The sequence below is a fragment of the Simochromis diagramma genome, unplaced genomic scaffold (assembly GCF_900408965.1).
Source record: "Simochromis diagramma unplaced genomic scaffold, fSimDia1.1 OVJJ01000326.1, whole genome shotgun sequence".
Lineage (NCBI taxonomy): Eukaryota > Metazoa > Chordata > Actinopteri > Cichliformes > Cichlidae > Simochromis > Simochromis diagramma.
The window spans coordinates 85558-103624 of NW_024387042.1; the positions used below are offsets into that span (position 1 = coordinate 85558).

Genomic DNA, 18067 nt, shown 5'->3' on the forward strand with positions numbered 1-18067 from the left:
TTAAGAAAAAACAGTATTATTGATCAGCTTGAGAAAAAAGTCAAAATGTGGAGATTACAGTAATTACAGTTACTGTAATCTCTGTAATTACAGTTTCAAGACAAACTGCGATGCTTGCTGTACCCTCATACTTCAGAATCAGTTTCAGGTACAAGGAAGGAAATGGAGCTTTTTTTCCTCCCGGAGAGTAGATCAGAGAGTGGAAATTTAAAGAAAGGTTGGGCTTGTTAGACGGCTACCTGTTAAAGTGGGAGTTATTAAGTATCTTGTGTGTTCATCCTCAGTTGTGTTCGAGTCTGTCTATGACCCAACTCTCTTTGTTTTTGCCTTTTTTTTTGTCAATTCTGTCTGTGCTGTAAGAGTGAATTTGTTTTCAATAAACTATTTCTGCTATTTGAAGTAGCATCTTCAATGGTTTTTGCATATGTTTTTTATTATACGTGAAATAGATGACAGTTAGCTTAGCAAGTAAAATTTGATCTTCAGCTCCTGTATTTGACAAAACTCTAAAACATGTGAATTTTGTTTTAGATTACTCAAATAGAAATGAAATGCAATTAACATCTGATCTTTGTGTTTTTTGTTCAATAGTCAGCGTGACCTGTATAAATGCATAAACCTTATTTTAATAGATAACCCTGGTGTTTCCGTCTTGTGGTAACTGTTAGGTTTAACTGTACAAAGCTTGTTTGACACTATGAGAAACATACAAACTTCCCGATGTTCAACTAATATTTTTACCTTAATGAATAATTTGCATTACTTAATATATTTATTTATTTCATTTTTATTCTGATAATCATTTGATCAGTCAGATACATTTGGTTATTTTAAAAATTGATGTTTCCTGGGTCACTATTTTAATTTGCTGCGGGATGAGACAACATGGGGATATTTACAGGTGGGCAGAGTTGAAAATTTTATATATATATTAATGATTCTAACAAATACATACAGTTAATTCATTAATTTTAATTAGTTTATTAATGTTTAGGAAATAAAACCATCCCTATCTTAATTGATTAAATCGATTCAGGTCATTTTTAGATCTTGAGATAAACACGTGTATTTCAATGAACAGAAGCCCCGCCCTCGGCGTCTCTCGCCATGGCAGCGTGTCAACAGCGCTCCATGGAGACGGCGAAACCTGAACCGGGGCTGTTTTTCCGCGTTTCTCCGTGACTTGGACACAGCTACCCGCCTGCAGATGATGGGACGGCCCAGGTACTTCACTCCCTCGGAGGTGGCGGCTCACAACACGGCGGAGGACCTGTGGGTGTCGTTTCTGGGCAAAGTGTACGACCTGAGCCCGCTGATGAGCCAATACAAAGGTGAGCCGCAGCAGGTAGATCACTGCGGCACCAGTTGAAGACAGGGCAGGCTGAAAAGCACAAAGTGCCTCTGTGAGAAGTCAGTCAGTGAGAGTGATTCCTGTTTTTGACTCTTTAGTTACACAACAGGAAAACGAGTTTCCGGAAGTGTCTGTTCCTGCTGCTAATCCACACAGCGAGCAACCAGAGGGAGTTGCACTGTGTGTGTGAGACTTGTGTGTCCGACATGAAGACTCGCAGAGTACAAAGACACAAAATGACAACAAAGGGAAAAAAAAAATCCCTGAAAACGTGGATCACAGTTTTCCCACTCAGTTCATTGATTTAATCCATAGACTGTATGCAAAAGATGGTGCTTGCTGCATATTGTTTTCTTCTTCTTCTTCTTATTGTTATTATTATTATTATTATTAATTATGTATTATGATGGAGCTCGTGGATGAAATGACACAGGACCTCAAGTCATTTACTGCAAGAGGCTGCCCTCTGGTGGTCATTTCAGGCATTTCTGCACTGAAGTGTCAAAGACAGATTTTAAAAAAAAAAGTGTTTTTGCTTGTAATATTTTAAAGACACAACTAATGATTGACTGTAACATCTAAAGGTGGAATTTTAGTTTGAAAATCAGAGATTTCATAGCATCCTGTTACCATCCCCTATCGAATACACTTTTATTTTGAAAATGATGAATTCTTTTAACTAACTCTAGGTTTTATTTTGAAAATGTGAGATTTCATAACATTCATTACCTTACCTCACCTAACATTACCTTCCAATTACTAATTGGACACTTTTATTTTGAAAACAAAGACACTTTAAAATAATCTTTCCTTAAAGTTGACTCGCTGCTGGAGCCTCAAATGGACATTAGAGGAACTGCAGTTTTTGTTCCATCAACACTGGCTTCATGCTTTAGACTCTATGATCAGCTTGTTTTGTTGCTGTTTGAACGCCTTTGTAATGTTAATTTGAAAGAGTATAAGTAAACATCTGTGTAGTATTTCCTCCTACAGCTTTCTTAAAATGTGAGTGGGTTAAAATCAGACACCACTGTGGGAGTTCTCAGGTGGAGAGTATTAAGAAAGATGGTGTTTATGAGGGTAACATGTGTTTCTGTCTGCAGGTGATGTTCTGCTGTTGCCCATCATGGAGTTTGCAGGGAAGGACATCAGCAGCTGGTTTGACCCCAAAACTGAAGACGTGAGTGCCGATCAAACTTACGTGGACTGGTGTTAGACTGTGTAGAGCTTTTCTACTGTAGCACAGACCCAAGAGTTCATTTTTACTACTTAAGCTACATTTATGTCTTAGATTTTACTTCATCTTTCAACTTTAAGCACTTTCTCACTGCTTGTATGGATGCTTCTGGGACCGTTCAGGGGATCAGTGTCTTGCTGAAGGGCATTACAGCATGCTGGAATCAAACATCCTCCTGAGCCACAGTCACACTCAGTCATCTCCTACACCTGTCATTAAGGGCAGCTTGAGTAATAGTCGTGCATTCCTAATCCTGCTGAAGAGTGTTTTCACCTGAATGTACTCGCCTGCTACTGAGTTCTGATTTGGAGAAAATTGAGATACTGTTGTTTAATCTTCTCTACAGGAAGCTTCACTTCAGGTTTAAGCCCAAGTCACACAGGCCTCGAGCCTCAGTCAGCCCAAATCCTTCCAACCTCGAGCAACTTTCAGCAAAAAAAAACACTTTTTCCTAGAGACCTGTGGTTTCCATGGGAGTGCAGACTGCTCTCTAGGCTTGTGTGAGTGGCCAGAATCAGTTTCCAGGTCACATCATTTTCTCGTATAGAAAATATAGAGAAATAAAAATTCTTATCACAGTTCAGCTAAAGATAATCAGACAACATTTTCTGTTGCTTTGTACTTGGACAGTTAAAGTAAACACACTTCACTGTTTTCTCTAGGAGGTTTTGCTTTTACTTCATGAGGACATTTCAGTTCTCTGATCTGGAATCTGTGGGCAGTGGCCCGCCTCAGACCTGAAACCTGAAACAGCATCTGGTGGTTTTATGCTCCTGTGCTGTCAATGTAAAAAGATAGTAAATTAATTTCCCACCTGTCCTCAGATCCTGAAGTACGTGGACCCTCTGACCTGCTGTGTGGCGTACTACACCCCCAGGGGGCGTTTCCTGCACATCCCCCCCACCGGTCCGCGCTCTGACTGGGACAGCGACATCGGACAGCTGTGGTGGAGAGATAGCCGATACGAGGTGGGGCTGCTGTCCGCTAAAACCAGGTGGATGCGAATCATCAACACGCTGACGTCACAGGAGCAGCGGATGGAGGTGAGCACATCACCTCAGCCAGATGCACTTTGGGTAACTGCGCCTTCATGATGTGGTTAACGGTCACAAAGATGTTTAGCTACAAACACAGTGTGTGTCCTGATGCCCTCAGGTGTGCTCAGAGGAGACTCTGAACGAGATCCTGCAGCGCTACCTGCGATACAACTCGCATGCCCGCAGCTACACCTGGAAATACAACGGCGCCGTCCTGGACATGAACAAGACGCTGAGTGAGAACAATGTCCCAGACAATGACCTCGAGCTCGAACAGCTGCGTCTGGACCGAGACGCATTCACCCCCGCCATCCTCCTCCACTACAACGATGACCTCACCGAGGGCTGACCTCTGACCCTGAACTGTGGACTAGAACATAACAGTTATTTTATTAAAGCTGTGCTAACAGGTGCCTTTTCTAACTGTCGTTTGATGAAAGTTTTAACCAAAGAGAGACCGTAAATTCTCTTTAAAGGCCAATCTGAGCTGCACATTAGCACAGATGGACTCCCACAAAGTCACTGGAGACTCAGTTAGGGTCAGCTGAGTTCCCTGATGGCTAACTGAGCTAAGCAGTTTGCAAATTTTGTGCATAAAGAGGCTGATCCAGAGCCAAACTCTGTTTGGTCTATCTGTCTATATGTTGTTTCTTTGCATTTAACTTAATTTTACATCTTCTTTTACGTCTATCAGTTCAGCCCCTCACATCTTTAAACATCTTTAAATATGACGAGATGAATATGAAGAGAAAATGTTGGCCACCCCTGGTTTAAACCTAATTCATTTGCAATTCCTTCAGTGTCCACTCCAGTGAGTCAGGCCCCATAGACTCCGGTGTTAAAATATTCAAGTCTTCAGGTGAAATTAACTTGTTTACAACCTTTACAAATAATAGATTTCAGGTAGAATGAGATATATATTAATAGCAACGTCAGTAAAACACATGTATAGATGTACAACAAGCCTGTAAAAGTCAGACCTGAAGCTTTTTAGCCTCTAGTTGGCGTATCTCTGGATGGCATAACCATCTGAGAACACTGTGAGTAACAAAACCCAGAATGGGGTGTCACAGAGTGCTTGCTTACAGGTCATGGAGTTCCACAGGGCTCTGTTATAGGTCCTTTACTTTTGTTCAGATTTAAATTATAATCTAAATTCACCTGTTTAAATTGTATTAACACTTAAAGTTTCCATTAATGGTAGTGTGGCCTGTTTGCTGCTGTTGGAACATTATGTTTAATGCAAACATGTGACTAAAATTGTACTTGAGACCATCCCCTAAAACCTGGTGAATGTTAATGTGTTTATGAATTAATGTCATAGAAAAATGGATCCAGATGGTTTCCCACAGTTTAAGGTTTCAATTAGATGAACACTGTGTCCTGAGCAGCTCTTGTTTTATATCGAGCTTTGTGTTTATGGTTATCTTGTGTTAAAGTTTAAGACCACATGTCTGTGTTTGTTTGTGATCTTGCATTTACACATAGTTTAAATTTGTGAACACTGTGGTTGATTTTAGGGAAGTTCAGACCGAGGAATGCTTCCCTCCCTGGGAGAAAATGTTTCTGAACAAAAGGGAAATTCTGAGGCTCATTTTACAGAAAATACTAAAATAGGATGTGAGACCAGGAGCTAAATCCTCAAAAATAATTATGATGAGCTTAATAAAACGGGTACTTGCACATAGTTTCATACTTGGTGGGTGGGAGGGAGGAGGTGATGTAAACGTTTATCTGATGCTTTCCAGCTGATTCTTCACAGGCAGAGCAGAGGTGAGGAGCACTTTATTCTTTCTCCGTTATTAGTTTGAATTAGCTTTGATATTTAAGTGAGTTTGGTAGAAAGAACAATTTGATTTTGTTGAGATTAGCATAGGTGTATTTATATACTGAATATCTACATAAATCCAGCTACAGGTGTATTCATTTAAACTACTTTGATCCAATTTATATTTAATACGTTTAAAATAACTTTACGGTTTAACTTGAAAGTAATAAAGGGAGGCATCACCGGGTAGTTTTTGAGACTTTTGTTCGTCTCTCCAAAGGTACTGTAACTTGACTGACTCTATTTTAACCACAGTAAAAGGTGAGCAGAATGGAGGAATCATATTATGAGAATTACTGGGACCAGACGACGCTCTCTCTCACAGGTATCCGTTTCATTTAAGTTGGGAATGTCTTGGTTGTAGCGTGCACCTGTAATAACTGAGCGTCTGTCAAGCAGACAGTCCAGCACCCTCCTCTGCATCCAGGTTCAGACGGTGGCTGTTTCCTGGTCTGATCGTTGTGGTCCTGCTGATTCTGATCATAGTGATGGGAAGTACCAGTAAGTGCGTGTACACACACACACACACACACACACACACACACACACACACACACACACACACACACACACGTTCTAGTTTAGGTTAAATGTGGTGACCACTGTTGTCAGGTCATTTGTGAGGACCCCCAGTTTATACTTTCATAAACAGACACAACCACAAAAAAGTCAAGTATTTTGTCACCCAGATGCCTCTAGAGAGCTAAACCTTTAAAATCATTGCAGCACTAGCATCTTCATCTTCTTCTGGCTTCTGTCTTTAGAAGTTGCTACATCTCAGCCTATCCCCAGGATCCTCCTCTATCACGCCACTCTGCATGTCCTCGTTCTGTCATGGTCCGAGGTCACTGACCCAGTGTCTTGACTTCATAGTTGATAGATGCTTATCCCCTCCTGGCATGTTTCTGGTTGGTGTGGTTTTCTGTTTTAATGATTCTTCTGAGCATTTTTGTACCTTTTTGTATCCAGATTTCTTTTGTATTTTCCCCACACACACTACCAGTGTTGGGAAAGTTACGTTGAAAAAGTAATTAATTATAGTTACTAGTTACTTCTTCAAGTTAGTAACTGAGTCACAAGATTCTAAAAGTAATTAATTACTTGAAAAGTAACTATTGCGTTACTTTAACAAAACGTTTAACCCTCTGGGGTCCAGGGTATAATTGGCCATTTTTAACTACTTTTGATTTTCCCTCCACATTTTAAAAAAGATTTACTTTGCCTTGTTTGGTATCATTCGTTTCAGCACAGCCTCACGTGTCTGAATTTACAGTCATGTTTTCATTTTGACATACTGTATTAACACAATCGATCTAAAATCAGACAAAAAACATAAAATCAGAGTAGAACAAGTTATATTTTTTACTGTAACAACCACAAACATCTTTAATGAATCATATTTCATAACTTCAAATGCAAATATAAATTGTCAATTTTAAAATCCTATGCACAAGTTTTGCAAACAACAAAGTTATTTGCATCCATTTACCTTTTACCCTTTTTTAAATAACCATTTCGAAATATTTACAGAACAATCAGCTGTTCTTCAATAAGATGCCACAAATTATTTGAGCCACTCCCAAAACATAATCTCTGTCCACTATAAAGGAGAACATCACAGCCTGATACCTGCAGGTCTGACAGCAGCAGGTGTATCACTCCTGTTTCTACCTGGAGACAGCAGTCGCCTCATTGTTCTGACACACAACACAAAACTATCCACAACACTCACACACTAACTACACAAGACAACGCATGAACTACACACTGCAAACACGCTAAACGTCACAAATCTCTCACATCTCAAAACTCGCTCTTTCTCTTTTCCTGCTCTCTCTCTCTCTCGCCGTCACTCCTAAAACTTCCTGTTTTTTTTGTTGTTTTTATTTTAATTTTGCTCATAAGCAGAGAGTGCTTGCTAGCGCTGTCCTTAGAAAGTAAACGTGTGATTATTGACTTGTTGCATCACACGAGAGTGCTACAATGACTCTGGTTTTATGTGGCCTATCAACACAATTTACAAACTGGTATCTATCACCTTGTTGCTTTGTCTTTAAGTGGTCATGTGATTGTCTTACCACGACTACTTTATTCTTCCTCAGTCAAACAGCAGCACTCATGTGATTGTTTTGCCCCCTGAGCTCCAGGTGTTGTGCTAGACAGTGATCGTGATTACCGTCCGTGGGAGCGCGCAGCTGCTTAAAGCTGTAGCGTCCAGATTACTTACAGCTACTTCTGTGCAACTGATATAAGATGCGGTAAGCTGAACACAGCTTCAACCGTCTGTTTGTTGAAAAATAGTAACGGACCGCCTTTCCTTGTTAGTAACGGTAACGATGTTGTGACGATAGGAATAGTAATTAGTTAGATTACTCGGTACTAAAAAAAATAACACCGTTAGTAACGCTGTTACTTGTAACGCCGTTATTACCATCACTGCACACTACCAATATTATAAGTAAGCTCTGCGTTTTCAGTCTGCCTTTTAAAATAGAAATAGAATAGAATAGTCTTTTGTCATTTTTAATGTACAACTAAATTCTGGGTGTCCCACATCAACTGTGTTGGAATAAAATATAAATAGTAGAAAAACACAAAAAGGTGCACAGTAGTTGGAAGCACTGTGCCACTGCATACGTTCGTACATGCCACCATCTTGAGCCGTTCATGTCTAGGTCTGCATTTGGGGTCCAAATCCACATGCTAAATCCCACCTCTACATCCATAAACATCCTTCGAGGTCTTTCTCTTTTCCTATATGTCCAATCTATCAATGATCCCTCCACTGCACACTCACCATCTCAGCTTTCCACTTCATATGTATTCTTTATAGTCTCTAGTGAAATAAACACTTACAAACTTTTTCTTGTATGTGGAAATGATTATTACCCATAAGGAAAAGAAATAGTAAAAGCATACATGATTTACTCGTGAAAGTGGCCACTTTCTCATTACTTTCATACATTGTTTTAGTAAGTATCCAAAACATAAAAGTTTCATTATATAATTTTTCAAGGGATCTTATATCTGTTTTCACTCTTGTATGCTTTTCATACAAGACAGATACAAACTTTATAAGATTTATACAGTGGGGCAAAAAAGTATTTAGTCAGCCACCGATTGTGCAAGTTCCCCCACTTAAAATGATGACAGAGGTCAGTAATTTGCACCAGAGGTACACTTCAACTGTGAGAGACAGAATGTGAAAAAAAAAATCCATGAATCCACATGGTAGGATTTGTAAAGAATTTATTCGTAAATCAGGGTGGAAAATAAGTATTTGGTCAATAACAAAAATACAACTCAATACTTTGTAACATAACCTTTGTTGGCAATAACAGAGGTCAAACGTTTACTATAGGTCTTTACCAGGTTTGCACACACAGTAGCTGGTATTTTGGCCCATTCCTCCATGCAGATCTTCTCGAGAGCAGTGATGTTTTGGGGCTGTCGCCGAGCAACACGGACTTTCAACTCCCGCCACAGATTTTCTATGGGGTTGAGGTCTGGAGACTGGCTAGGCCACTCCAGGACTTTCAAATGCTTCTTACGGAGCCACTCCTTTGTTGCCCGGTGCGGTGTGTTTTGGATCATTGTCATGTTGGAAGACCCAGCCTCGCTTCATCTTCAAAGTTCTCACTGATGGAAGGAGGTTTTGGCTCAAAATCTCACGATACATGGCCCCATTCATTCTGTCCTTAACACGGATCAGTCGTCCTGTCCCCTTGGCAGAAAAACAGCCCCATAGCATGATGTTTCCACCCCCATGCTTCACAGTAGGTATGGTGTTCTTGGGATGCAACTCAGTATTCTTCTTCCTCCAAACACGACGAGTTGAGTTTATACCAAAAAGTTCTACTTTGGTTTCATCTGACCACATGACATTCTCCCAATCCTCTGCTGTATCATCCATGTGCTCTCTGGCAAACTTCAGAACGGGCCTGGACATGCACTGGCTTCAGCAGCGGAACACGTCTGGCACTGCGGGATTTGATTCCCTGCCGTTGTAGTGTGTTACTGATGGTGACCTTTGTTACTTTGGTCCCAGCTCTCTGCAGGTCATTCACCAGGTCCCCCCGTGTGGTTCTGGGATCTTTGCTCACCGTTCTCATGATCATTTTGACCCCACGGGATGAGATCTTGCGTGGAGCCCCAGATCGAGGGAGATTATCAGTGGTCTTGTATGTCTTCCATTTTCTGATGATTGCTCCCACAGTTGATTTTTTCACACCAAGCTGCTTGCCTATTGTAGATTCACTCTTCCCAGTCTGGTGCAGGTCTACAATACTTTTCCTGGTGTCCTTCGAAAGCTCTTTGGTCTTGGCCATGGCGGAGTTTGGAGTCTGACTATTTGAGGCTGTGGACAGGTGTCTTTTATACAGATGATGAGTTCAAACAGGTGCCATTCATACAGGTAACGAGTGGGGGACAGAAAAGCTTCTTACAGAAGACGTTACAGGTCTGTGAGAGCCAGAGATTTTCCTTGTTTGAGGTGACCAAATACTTATTTTCCACCCTGATTTATGAATAAATTCTTTACAAATCCTACCATGTGAATTCATGGATTTTTTTTTTCACATTCTGTCTCTCACAGTTGAAGTGTACCTCTGGTGCAAATTACTGACCTCTGTCATCATTTTAAGTGGGGGAACTTGCACAATCGGTGGCTGACTAAATACTTTTTTGCCCCACTGTATATATCTTTTCCATATCACCTTGAAATTAAATTATTATTAAATAAATACAATTTTCAGCCATAGAAAGATAAGTCATTTGATTTACAGTTTTTGTTATATTGAATCTTCATTATGTAATAGAGCCAGTTTTTAAAATCAGCTTTTTATTTTATCATCTCTAGTTTTGTTTCATTTTGTTCTTTTACTGATTTTGCTTTACTGAACATTTTTTATTTTGTCTTATTTTGTTGAGCAAATTTCTTTATTACACCATTGTATTATAGAGTGTTTAGTTTGCTATACTAGAAGAATTTCCTCTTTTTGGGGATGTGTACAGTTGACCTTGTCCATCTCTTTTTTTCAGACAGGAAGATGTCAAATCGTCTGGGGACTTTGGAGCAGAGAGTTTCCAACCTCAGTAAGATCGTCCAATCACTGAACGCCTCACTGCATCACACTCAAGGTAGCACACCTGTTAGTTAACGTCTTTTTGGAGAACACTCAAAAAACAAAAAACAAAACAAAAACAGGACACAGTTTCAGCACATTACTCTGCTACACTTAAAATCTGAATGTGGTTAGCTTACATAGATTTAATACATCAAACTTAAAGGTGTTTAGATCCACAGCATAACTAGTTATTGTCCCAGTTCTGGGTCATTTTGACCCAGCATTTTCAGTTTCTTGTGTTTTGGTATTCTTCTTCTGTGTTATGATTTATGTTCTGATTCTTTAGTTGTGCTGTTTCGATTATTATTATTCTAGGTTTCAGTTTGGTCCTGGTTATGAGTTTAGTTTTTAGGTTTTGTGTCAAGTCTGTGTCAAGTCTGCGTCTCGATGTGATTTGTTTCTTGTTTCCTGTTATACTTTGAAGGTCCATGTCTTATGTCAGTGTCCATTTTACTTCCCCCTGTCACGTTAGCCCTAATTTCTCCCAGCTGTGTCTCCCTCCTGTCTCCTATTCCCTGATTACTCCACTGTGTATTTAAGCCCTGTGTATGCTGTGTGTTTGCCTTCTACTTCTGTTTAGTTGCTCAGTTCCTATGTTCAGAGTTTTATTTATGTGGAGTTTTTTCCGAGCAAACAAAGCTGTGCTTTAAGTTTAACCTGCCGGTTCTGAGTCCTGTTCTTGGGTCCACCTTTCCGTAGTGATGGGCAGATGAAGCTTCATGAAGCACTGAAGCGTTTCATCCAATTGGTTCACCCCAGCGCAAAGCTTCTTGAAGCTTCATTTGCTCTAGCAGGACACCTACTGGACGTAAAAATATTAGTTGGCATGAATTTGAAGAGTGTGGCCTTTTGCACACAGCCTGTAAATGTCAACAACAAAAGGAGTGTGTAAAACATCTATATTGTAGTGATGGCAGTATACTGTGTATATTTATACTGGCAGTATGGAAAATGATTATTTGGAAATGCTTAAAATGGAAATGATCATTTACTGTGAGGTGAGGTGTGGTTGGGGTGTGGACAGTGGTTGTGCTTTTGTAATGTTGAGGTATGGACAGCTACACACTGAGGCTTTGAGCTTCAGTCCTGCCTGTTCACATTTTATTCTGTAAAAACTACATTTTCACTGCTTTTATGACCTTTTTAGTGGGGAGAACATAGCTAGGATTTAATGATTTAACAAATCTTTTAAATCCTTTGTCCTCCACAATGCTAAATGGCTGGGAGTCCTCAATCACCATGGTAACCAGGTCTTCATCTATTTGAGATTGTTCTCCTGAGGAAAGACAATAAAGACAAAACACAAATATAAATATCACACACGTAACTTATTACAGCTGTATAAAATTGTTATATCATTTAGTAACATTACTGCATGCTATATTATCATGGCATTTGATGGCTCACCTGGTCTTGCTCCACAATCGGTGTTCCCCTTATTCTCATGCAAAGCTCTGTAGTGCCTAAGCATGGATGAGGTGTTGTTGTTATATCCCAGCTCCCTGGCACATAGCAAACACTTCACCTTGTACAAAAGTACAGACAGCTTAACATAAATTGTATTGCACCATCAGTATCATGAAAATACATCTTCTGTAGAAATTTACATACCTTGTTGGGAGGAATAAGATCAAAATGTTCCCACACAGGGGAGGACATCCTCCTCTTCTTAGCTGGCTCCATTCTCTCCTGACTTTCTCTCCTCACTCTCATAAACCTCCAAACTCTCACTAACAACTCTCCATCAAACACCCACATTTTGAATGAAGTCAGAGGGGTTTATATCGCTGTCATAGCTCGCGGCAAAGTTCGAACCACTTCATGAACCAGTCACGTGGTACAGCCGGGCAGCGAGGCTTCGGGCGTCATCATTTTCAGCTCCTCCCATAAATGAAGCAAGCCTCGATACGCGCATCGCGGAAACGCCCCCTCCATTACTCGACACAAGCTTCAAAGCCCTTACCTTCTCCCGCACAGAGAGAATTATGACCTTGTTTTCTGCTTAGCCTTCACCTAAGGATTTACATCCCTGATAAGCAGAAGGAGTCTCACTATCTGTTTAACGTCTCCCATTACAATGGCCTCACTGTGTTTACATTCCACATGCATGTAAAGGAGTGCTCTTACTATGGTAAAGTGAGAAAGTGATATTACTATAACTAATGTGATATAATTAAATATGTGATTAATGCATGAGAAAAGAAATCTGCCACCACAAACGTTATTTATTTAAATTAAAATGACACATTTATATTAAAGCACTGCTTATTTATAGTGGAGTAGATTCGGTATCTTTGTGTCAAATTAATTGTTGTTTTCCTTAAAACCACTCGATTTAAAGGTTTAAAGTAATTCCTCTCCATTTCTGAAGTAGGACCCAAACGTTAAACTCTTCAGTTTAGACAGAGTGTTTATTTACAAGGTGGTGAAGTAATTCACCAATAAATCCCCGTGTGTCCCAGACTCCCGTGCCGTGTCTTCATCCAGTGTCAGTGCTCTGTGCATGTGCTCCTTAGTGTTCGTGTAACCTGTGCTTGCTGCCCTCTCGTCCCGCAATTCTCCTGAGAAAATAACAGAAGGAGCCGTAAATACACTACACTGCGACAAACTCACACTCACTGACTTCCAGCTGGGAAACTAACAGGAAGTCTCACAAAACGATCCAGCATCGGAGAGAGCTCCACCACACTGCTAAGTAGCTCCCTCGAAGAGGCTTGATCATCTGCAGGTTTGTGTGAACATCTTCCTCAGGTGTGGCCAGCCACCTGGCAGGGCACACCCACCACGCCTAATGTGCCCGTAAACCAGCCTACCAGATGCACCCACACCCATATACACACCCACACACACATACCTGCAATCAGGGAAACCAGTGACAGCCATACCATACATCAAATATACTTATAACAAGTAATAGAAGTCCAAAACTGCAGAGGACCCCAGGTCCCTGACACTAAAATATTTATCTCATAAGGGGTTTATTGCAGACTTACACTAACAATGTGAAAGTCTAAACCAAACCTCATCGTTTTAAGTGTTCCAGTTGCTAAACATGCTAACATGCTAAGTCTCCTTGTTTCTAGAAACGGCTAAACAAGTTCAGCAGCTCCAGTATGCTGTTGAGAACAAGGACCAGTTTAACTCAGGTTTGTCTGCCCCCCTGTGGATTATACTGCTGGTGATGACTCCAAACATCATGTTTAACCTGTGTTTGTGCTGTGTGTTCAGTGTCAGAGGCGCCGGAACAGCTGTCGGCCATCGACTCTCTGAGCAAGAGCATCGCTGCCATCAAATGTTCCCACGAACACGTCATCAACAACAGTGTGTATACCATATTTATATCAGGAAAATACACATCTGCAGACTGACGCTCACACCCGTGTACCTGTTTCTCTCTGTCAGGTTCAACTACAGGTGGTTGTTGTCCTGTGGGTTGGACTGTGTTTGAGTCCAACTGTTACTTCTTCAGCGGTGATTCTCGGTCCTGGAACGAGTCCAGAGACTGGTGTGAAACACAACAAGCTCACCTGCTCATTCTGCACAACGACAAGGAGTGGGTAAGACCTGCCACACTTGTCACATGATTCAACATGTACCAGTCTTTATTTGAATGGTAACGTTTCCTAGTTTGTAAAAATGTGTCTGGTTAACAGCATCTTAACAATTCAGACAGCAGAGACTTCAGAGCCTCAGAGGTGTCAGTGGACAATGTCATGGGCATGGCACACTTTTTAAAACATAATTTAACTCTTTCACCCATAAAGACAACATTTTATTTATCTTTTTTGTGAGCAGGCCTGAAGTAGAACAGAAACACTTAGAAAAGAGCTTCAAAATGACTCGTAGATAAAGAGTCGAGGTTTAAGATTTACTGTCTGACATTTTCTGACTTAAGAAAAGATTTGAAAACTTTAATGTGCACAGTCAAAAGCATCTTTAACTAAGCAAGTAAGTTTTATTTAAAATGGAAGACTGAGAAAAAGTCAAAGTCACATGAGGACGTTGCACCAAGGCTAATGTTAACAAATCCACTGCTTAAATGCTGCCCTCTAGAGGTAAAAGTGGAATTTACACAAAGGACCTTCAAGTTATGAATATCCCGCATTTTATTTTAGTTTTTTAGTAGTTTGCAGACAAGAAAATACAAACAAAAATTAACTTTATACTTCTCTCTGTCCAGGACTTTGTGACCTCAGGAGCATGCCTCACTTTTACTGGATTGGTTTGTCTGACTGGAGGACTGGGCGCTGGGAGTGGGTGAACCAGACGCCGTACACAGTGGAGCCCAGGTCTTAAAAAAAAAAAAGATGTGTGACCTCTCTTCTGTCTTGCATTAATGATATGGAAAGAATCAAAATCAAACAATTCCAGATGAAAGAGGATGAAAATCATAAAGCCCATACTGGCATCATACTAGCCAAACCAGCCATTCCAAACTTTTTTAAAATTATTTTCCATTTTCTTTAACTTATTTTTTTCCATTTACTATTTTTCTGTACTGTGCTTTGTGACTGCAAGTCTGTGAGTCTGCAAGTCTTCCTTACTCATTTACTTACTTTCCTTTTTTCTTTTTCCATGTTTCATCCTGCTTTTTATTGACTTTAATTCCCCAAATGTTTGGGCCATACTCAGACACATCATGCCTTTTATTAGTATTTTTATTTTTTAAATAGGCTTTTCGGAAATTACAAAAACATGCACACATGTCCACAGATTGCCCTTAAAGAGACTGACTCGACTGAAAAAGAAAGTGATCCAGAGTTGGCGGGAATTTTAATATCCGGTTGCCAGCTGCAAATCCCTCCTGTCAGACACTGTAGAAACAAAATTAGCATGTTTAGCCAGAAGCAGCATTTTCCCTGCGGCTTTACTCAGTGGTAAGCAGCAGCTTTTAGTGGCAAGAAATGAGCCATGCCAGCTTTGACAAAGCTGCTGTAACCCTGGAGATGAGAATAGGACAATTATGCTCACTTCTGCATAGAATTTGCTCGCAAACATAAGTAATGTATGTGTGTTTTTCCAGGCGGTGGAAACCCGGGCAGCCGGACAACCTGACCGGGCACGGAGATGAAGACTGCGCTCACCTTTATGATGATCGACTCCTGAACGACGTGCACTGCTCCATCAAGATGCAGTTCATCTGTCAGAAACCTACCCTGAATGCCTGAACACACCTGCTTCCCTGGCTTTGCCCACATCTGCTCTCAGATTACACCGCAAAAACTTATAAATAATGAAGATATCCCACTTTCTGGACTTACTGCTCTACAGGGGGCGCTCTCCAGCAGGTCCAGAGTTAATGAGGCTATATGGAGCTGTAGAAGAAAATTATAATATTGTAGAAAATTTCCCAAGGTGTTTACTTTAAAGACTGAATAAAACATGGACTAAAACTGAGACTGTGGAAAAACAATAGTGAGAGAGACCTGTAATTGCAACACATGAGCTCTTTAATGAGCGTCCTGATGCCCTCAGGTGTGCTCAGAGGAGAATCTGAGGAGATCTTCCAACATTACCTGCACTACAACTCTGACGCCCAACGCTACATCTGGAAATACAACAACAACAGCACTGTCGGGACATGAAGATGCTGAACGAGAAGCTCCAGGGTGCAGGGGAGACATCCCCCCCCCCCCCCCTGCCCTCTTCTGGCCACCTGTGCCTCAATCTTATCTCACAACTTAGACATCCACATTACTTACACTCTCATAACACACACACATATATAGGGCCTTGAGGGTGGGCACGTTAACGGCGTCCAGTGGATGGTCTGTGTACTCAAACCTACCTCGGGCGTGGTGCCCACCTCGCAATTTTAAATGCAGGTAGACATTGAGGGTTCTCGGGAGGGGCCGTGCTAACACCTGCTGCTCTCTAGCAGCAGCACCACGCTCTCCCTTGTTTAAATGGACTTTAGAGCAACACGCAGCAACACTACACATGAGCGGGAGGAGGGAGGTATGGGGTCTCACACACCACCGTCTCTACAGCCATTGGGGCTGGGAGGAGATGTTGGCTGTCCGATTGGCCCTCCCTGCTGCTGCGGAGCCTGGGACGATCTTCTTGCCTCCACCCGGGGGAAGGGTAACATCTCTTGGGTTGGGTTCTGTTTCCCCCTCTGGGGGCGAGGGTACCGGGACCCGGGGTATAGAGTATGTTTGGGGAGTGTGATTGTGTGTACATGTCCATTATGCAATCCTTACGTTGGGTGAGTGCTGAGTGTTTGTATATGTGTGCATGAGGGTGGGAACGCAGTGTGTTCTGTGTGGCCTGTTTGTCTGTGTCATATGTCAGGTGGGTCTAGACTCCACCCTCTGGGAACTCCCAGGCCCTCCAAGGCCATCTCCCCTCACCACACTCCCGGCTGGGACTGATCCCCCTCAGGGGTCGGTGCATTGGTGGCTCTTGGTCGCGGGCTGGGCACTCAGGTATGTACCGGCTCACTCCCGGTGGCTACCTGGCGGGGCCTGGCGCCTGTTGCTCGGTCAGGCCTCTTCCAGGGCGCGGGGGCCCTCGGGCTCTGGGCCTGTGGCGGTTCACTCGGGCACAGCTGCTGCCAGCGGAGCCGGCGGACACGCCGGTGCAGCCCCTCTAGCTTCTGCTCAGTGGCTACTGGGTGACCCCTCGTCTGGGGATCCTCACCCTCCATGAGGGTGGCACGGTTCCCCCCCTTTGGTGGTCCTCCTCGGGTCTCGCACTCTGGGGCCTCTGGATGTCTGCGGCCTGGATCCCTCAATGCCTGCTCATGCCCTGGGGGACGGGGCTATGGCCTCTACATCCTCTAGCAGACCATTACATGGGGAAACCATTTGAATACAAGCGCTGACCCACAGGTGTGCACATGGATGTTCACTGTTCATAGACTTAAATACACCTTTCTGGCACATCTGGGAGGTGATTTAAAGAAGTAGATATCAGATGATCCATGAGTGGTTTGAAGATCCAAGGTAGAGGGAAGAAACACAAAAAGCACTGGAGATAAATTACTGCTGTCAGTGAGAGAAAACAGCTTTTTAGGGAGTTAGAAACATCAGTCGGACAATACGGCCACTGAAAACATCATATGGGACACATTTTATTGGGATGTTAAAAGAAATATATTTGCTTGAAATATAAAAACTTCACATGTGTAGAAATCCAAAGAACATCAGTGAAGAACAATTTTCCTTACTACAGATACAAGTACCAAGCGTGTGAATCCAGGAAAACAAAAGTTTATCAATGTTAACAAAGCGGTTGGGGCATATAATAAAATATAAATATAATAAAGTTAAAATGCTTTTTGTTGGCAAGAACAGAAAACAGAAACAGGTAAACAAAGACAGGATTTCAGAAACACTGTGGACCGACACTGTAGCACAAATGTTAATCCTATTTCAAAGCCTCCCACAGAAAACACACTGAATGTAACAGTGAACACTTTACAGAAATTTCACAGTAAAAAGGCAGAAAATACCACAAACAATGAAAAGCACAGCAGTGAGAAGC

At 41.7% G+C, this 18067-nt stretch overlaps 3 protein-coding genes across 3 annotated transcripts; all 3 read left to right on the forward strand.

The window, feature by feature from the left end:
* Positions 1-1079: 1079 nt before the first annotated feature.
* Positions 1080-4593, forward strand: LOC120741604 (cytochrome b5 domain-containing protein 1-like). Its single transcript, XM_040044577.1, has 4 exons — positions 1080-1331; positions 2455-2531; positions 3413-3631; positions 3744-4593. The coding sequence occupies exons 1-4, from the start codon at positions 1208-1210 to the stop codon at positions 3972-3974; spliced, it is 651 nt and encodes a 216-aa protein (XP_039900511.1). The 5' UTR covers positions 1080-1207; the 3' UTR covers positions 3975-4593.
* A 122-nt stretch (positions 4594-4715) lies between these two features.
* Positions 4716-14422, forward strand: LOC120741605 (C-type lectin domain family 10 member A-like). Its single transcript, XM_040044578.1, has 7 exons — positions 4716-5398; positions 5723-5778; positions 5853-5954; positions 10494-10592; positions 13663-13725; positions 13808-13900; positions 13982-14422. Exons 2-7 carry the CDS (start codon positions 5724-5726, stop codon positions 14161-14163), a joined length of 594 nt encoding a protein of 197 aa, XP_039900512.1. The 5' UTR covers positions 4716-5398; position 5723; the 3' UTR covers positions 14164-14422.
* A 351-nt stretch (positions 14423-14773) lies between these two features.
* LOC120741607 (C-type lectin domain family 10 member A-like) lies at positions 14774-15802 on the forward strand. The gene is made up of 2 exons (XM_040044579.1): positions 14774-14868; positions 15603-15802. Exons 1-2 carry the CDS (start codon positions 14780-14782, stop codon positions 15745-15747), a joined length of 234 nt encoding a protein of 77 aa, XP_039900513.1. The 5' UTR covers positions 14774-14779; the 3' UTR covers positions 15748-15802.
* The last annotated feature ends 2265 nt before the right edge of the window (positions 15803-18067 follow it).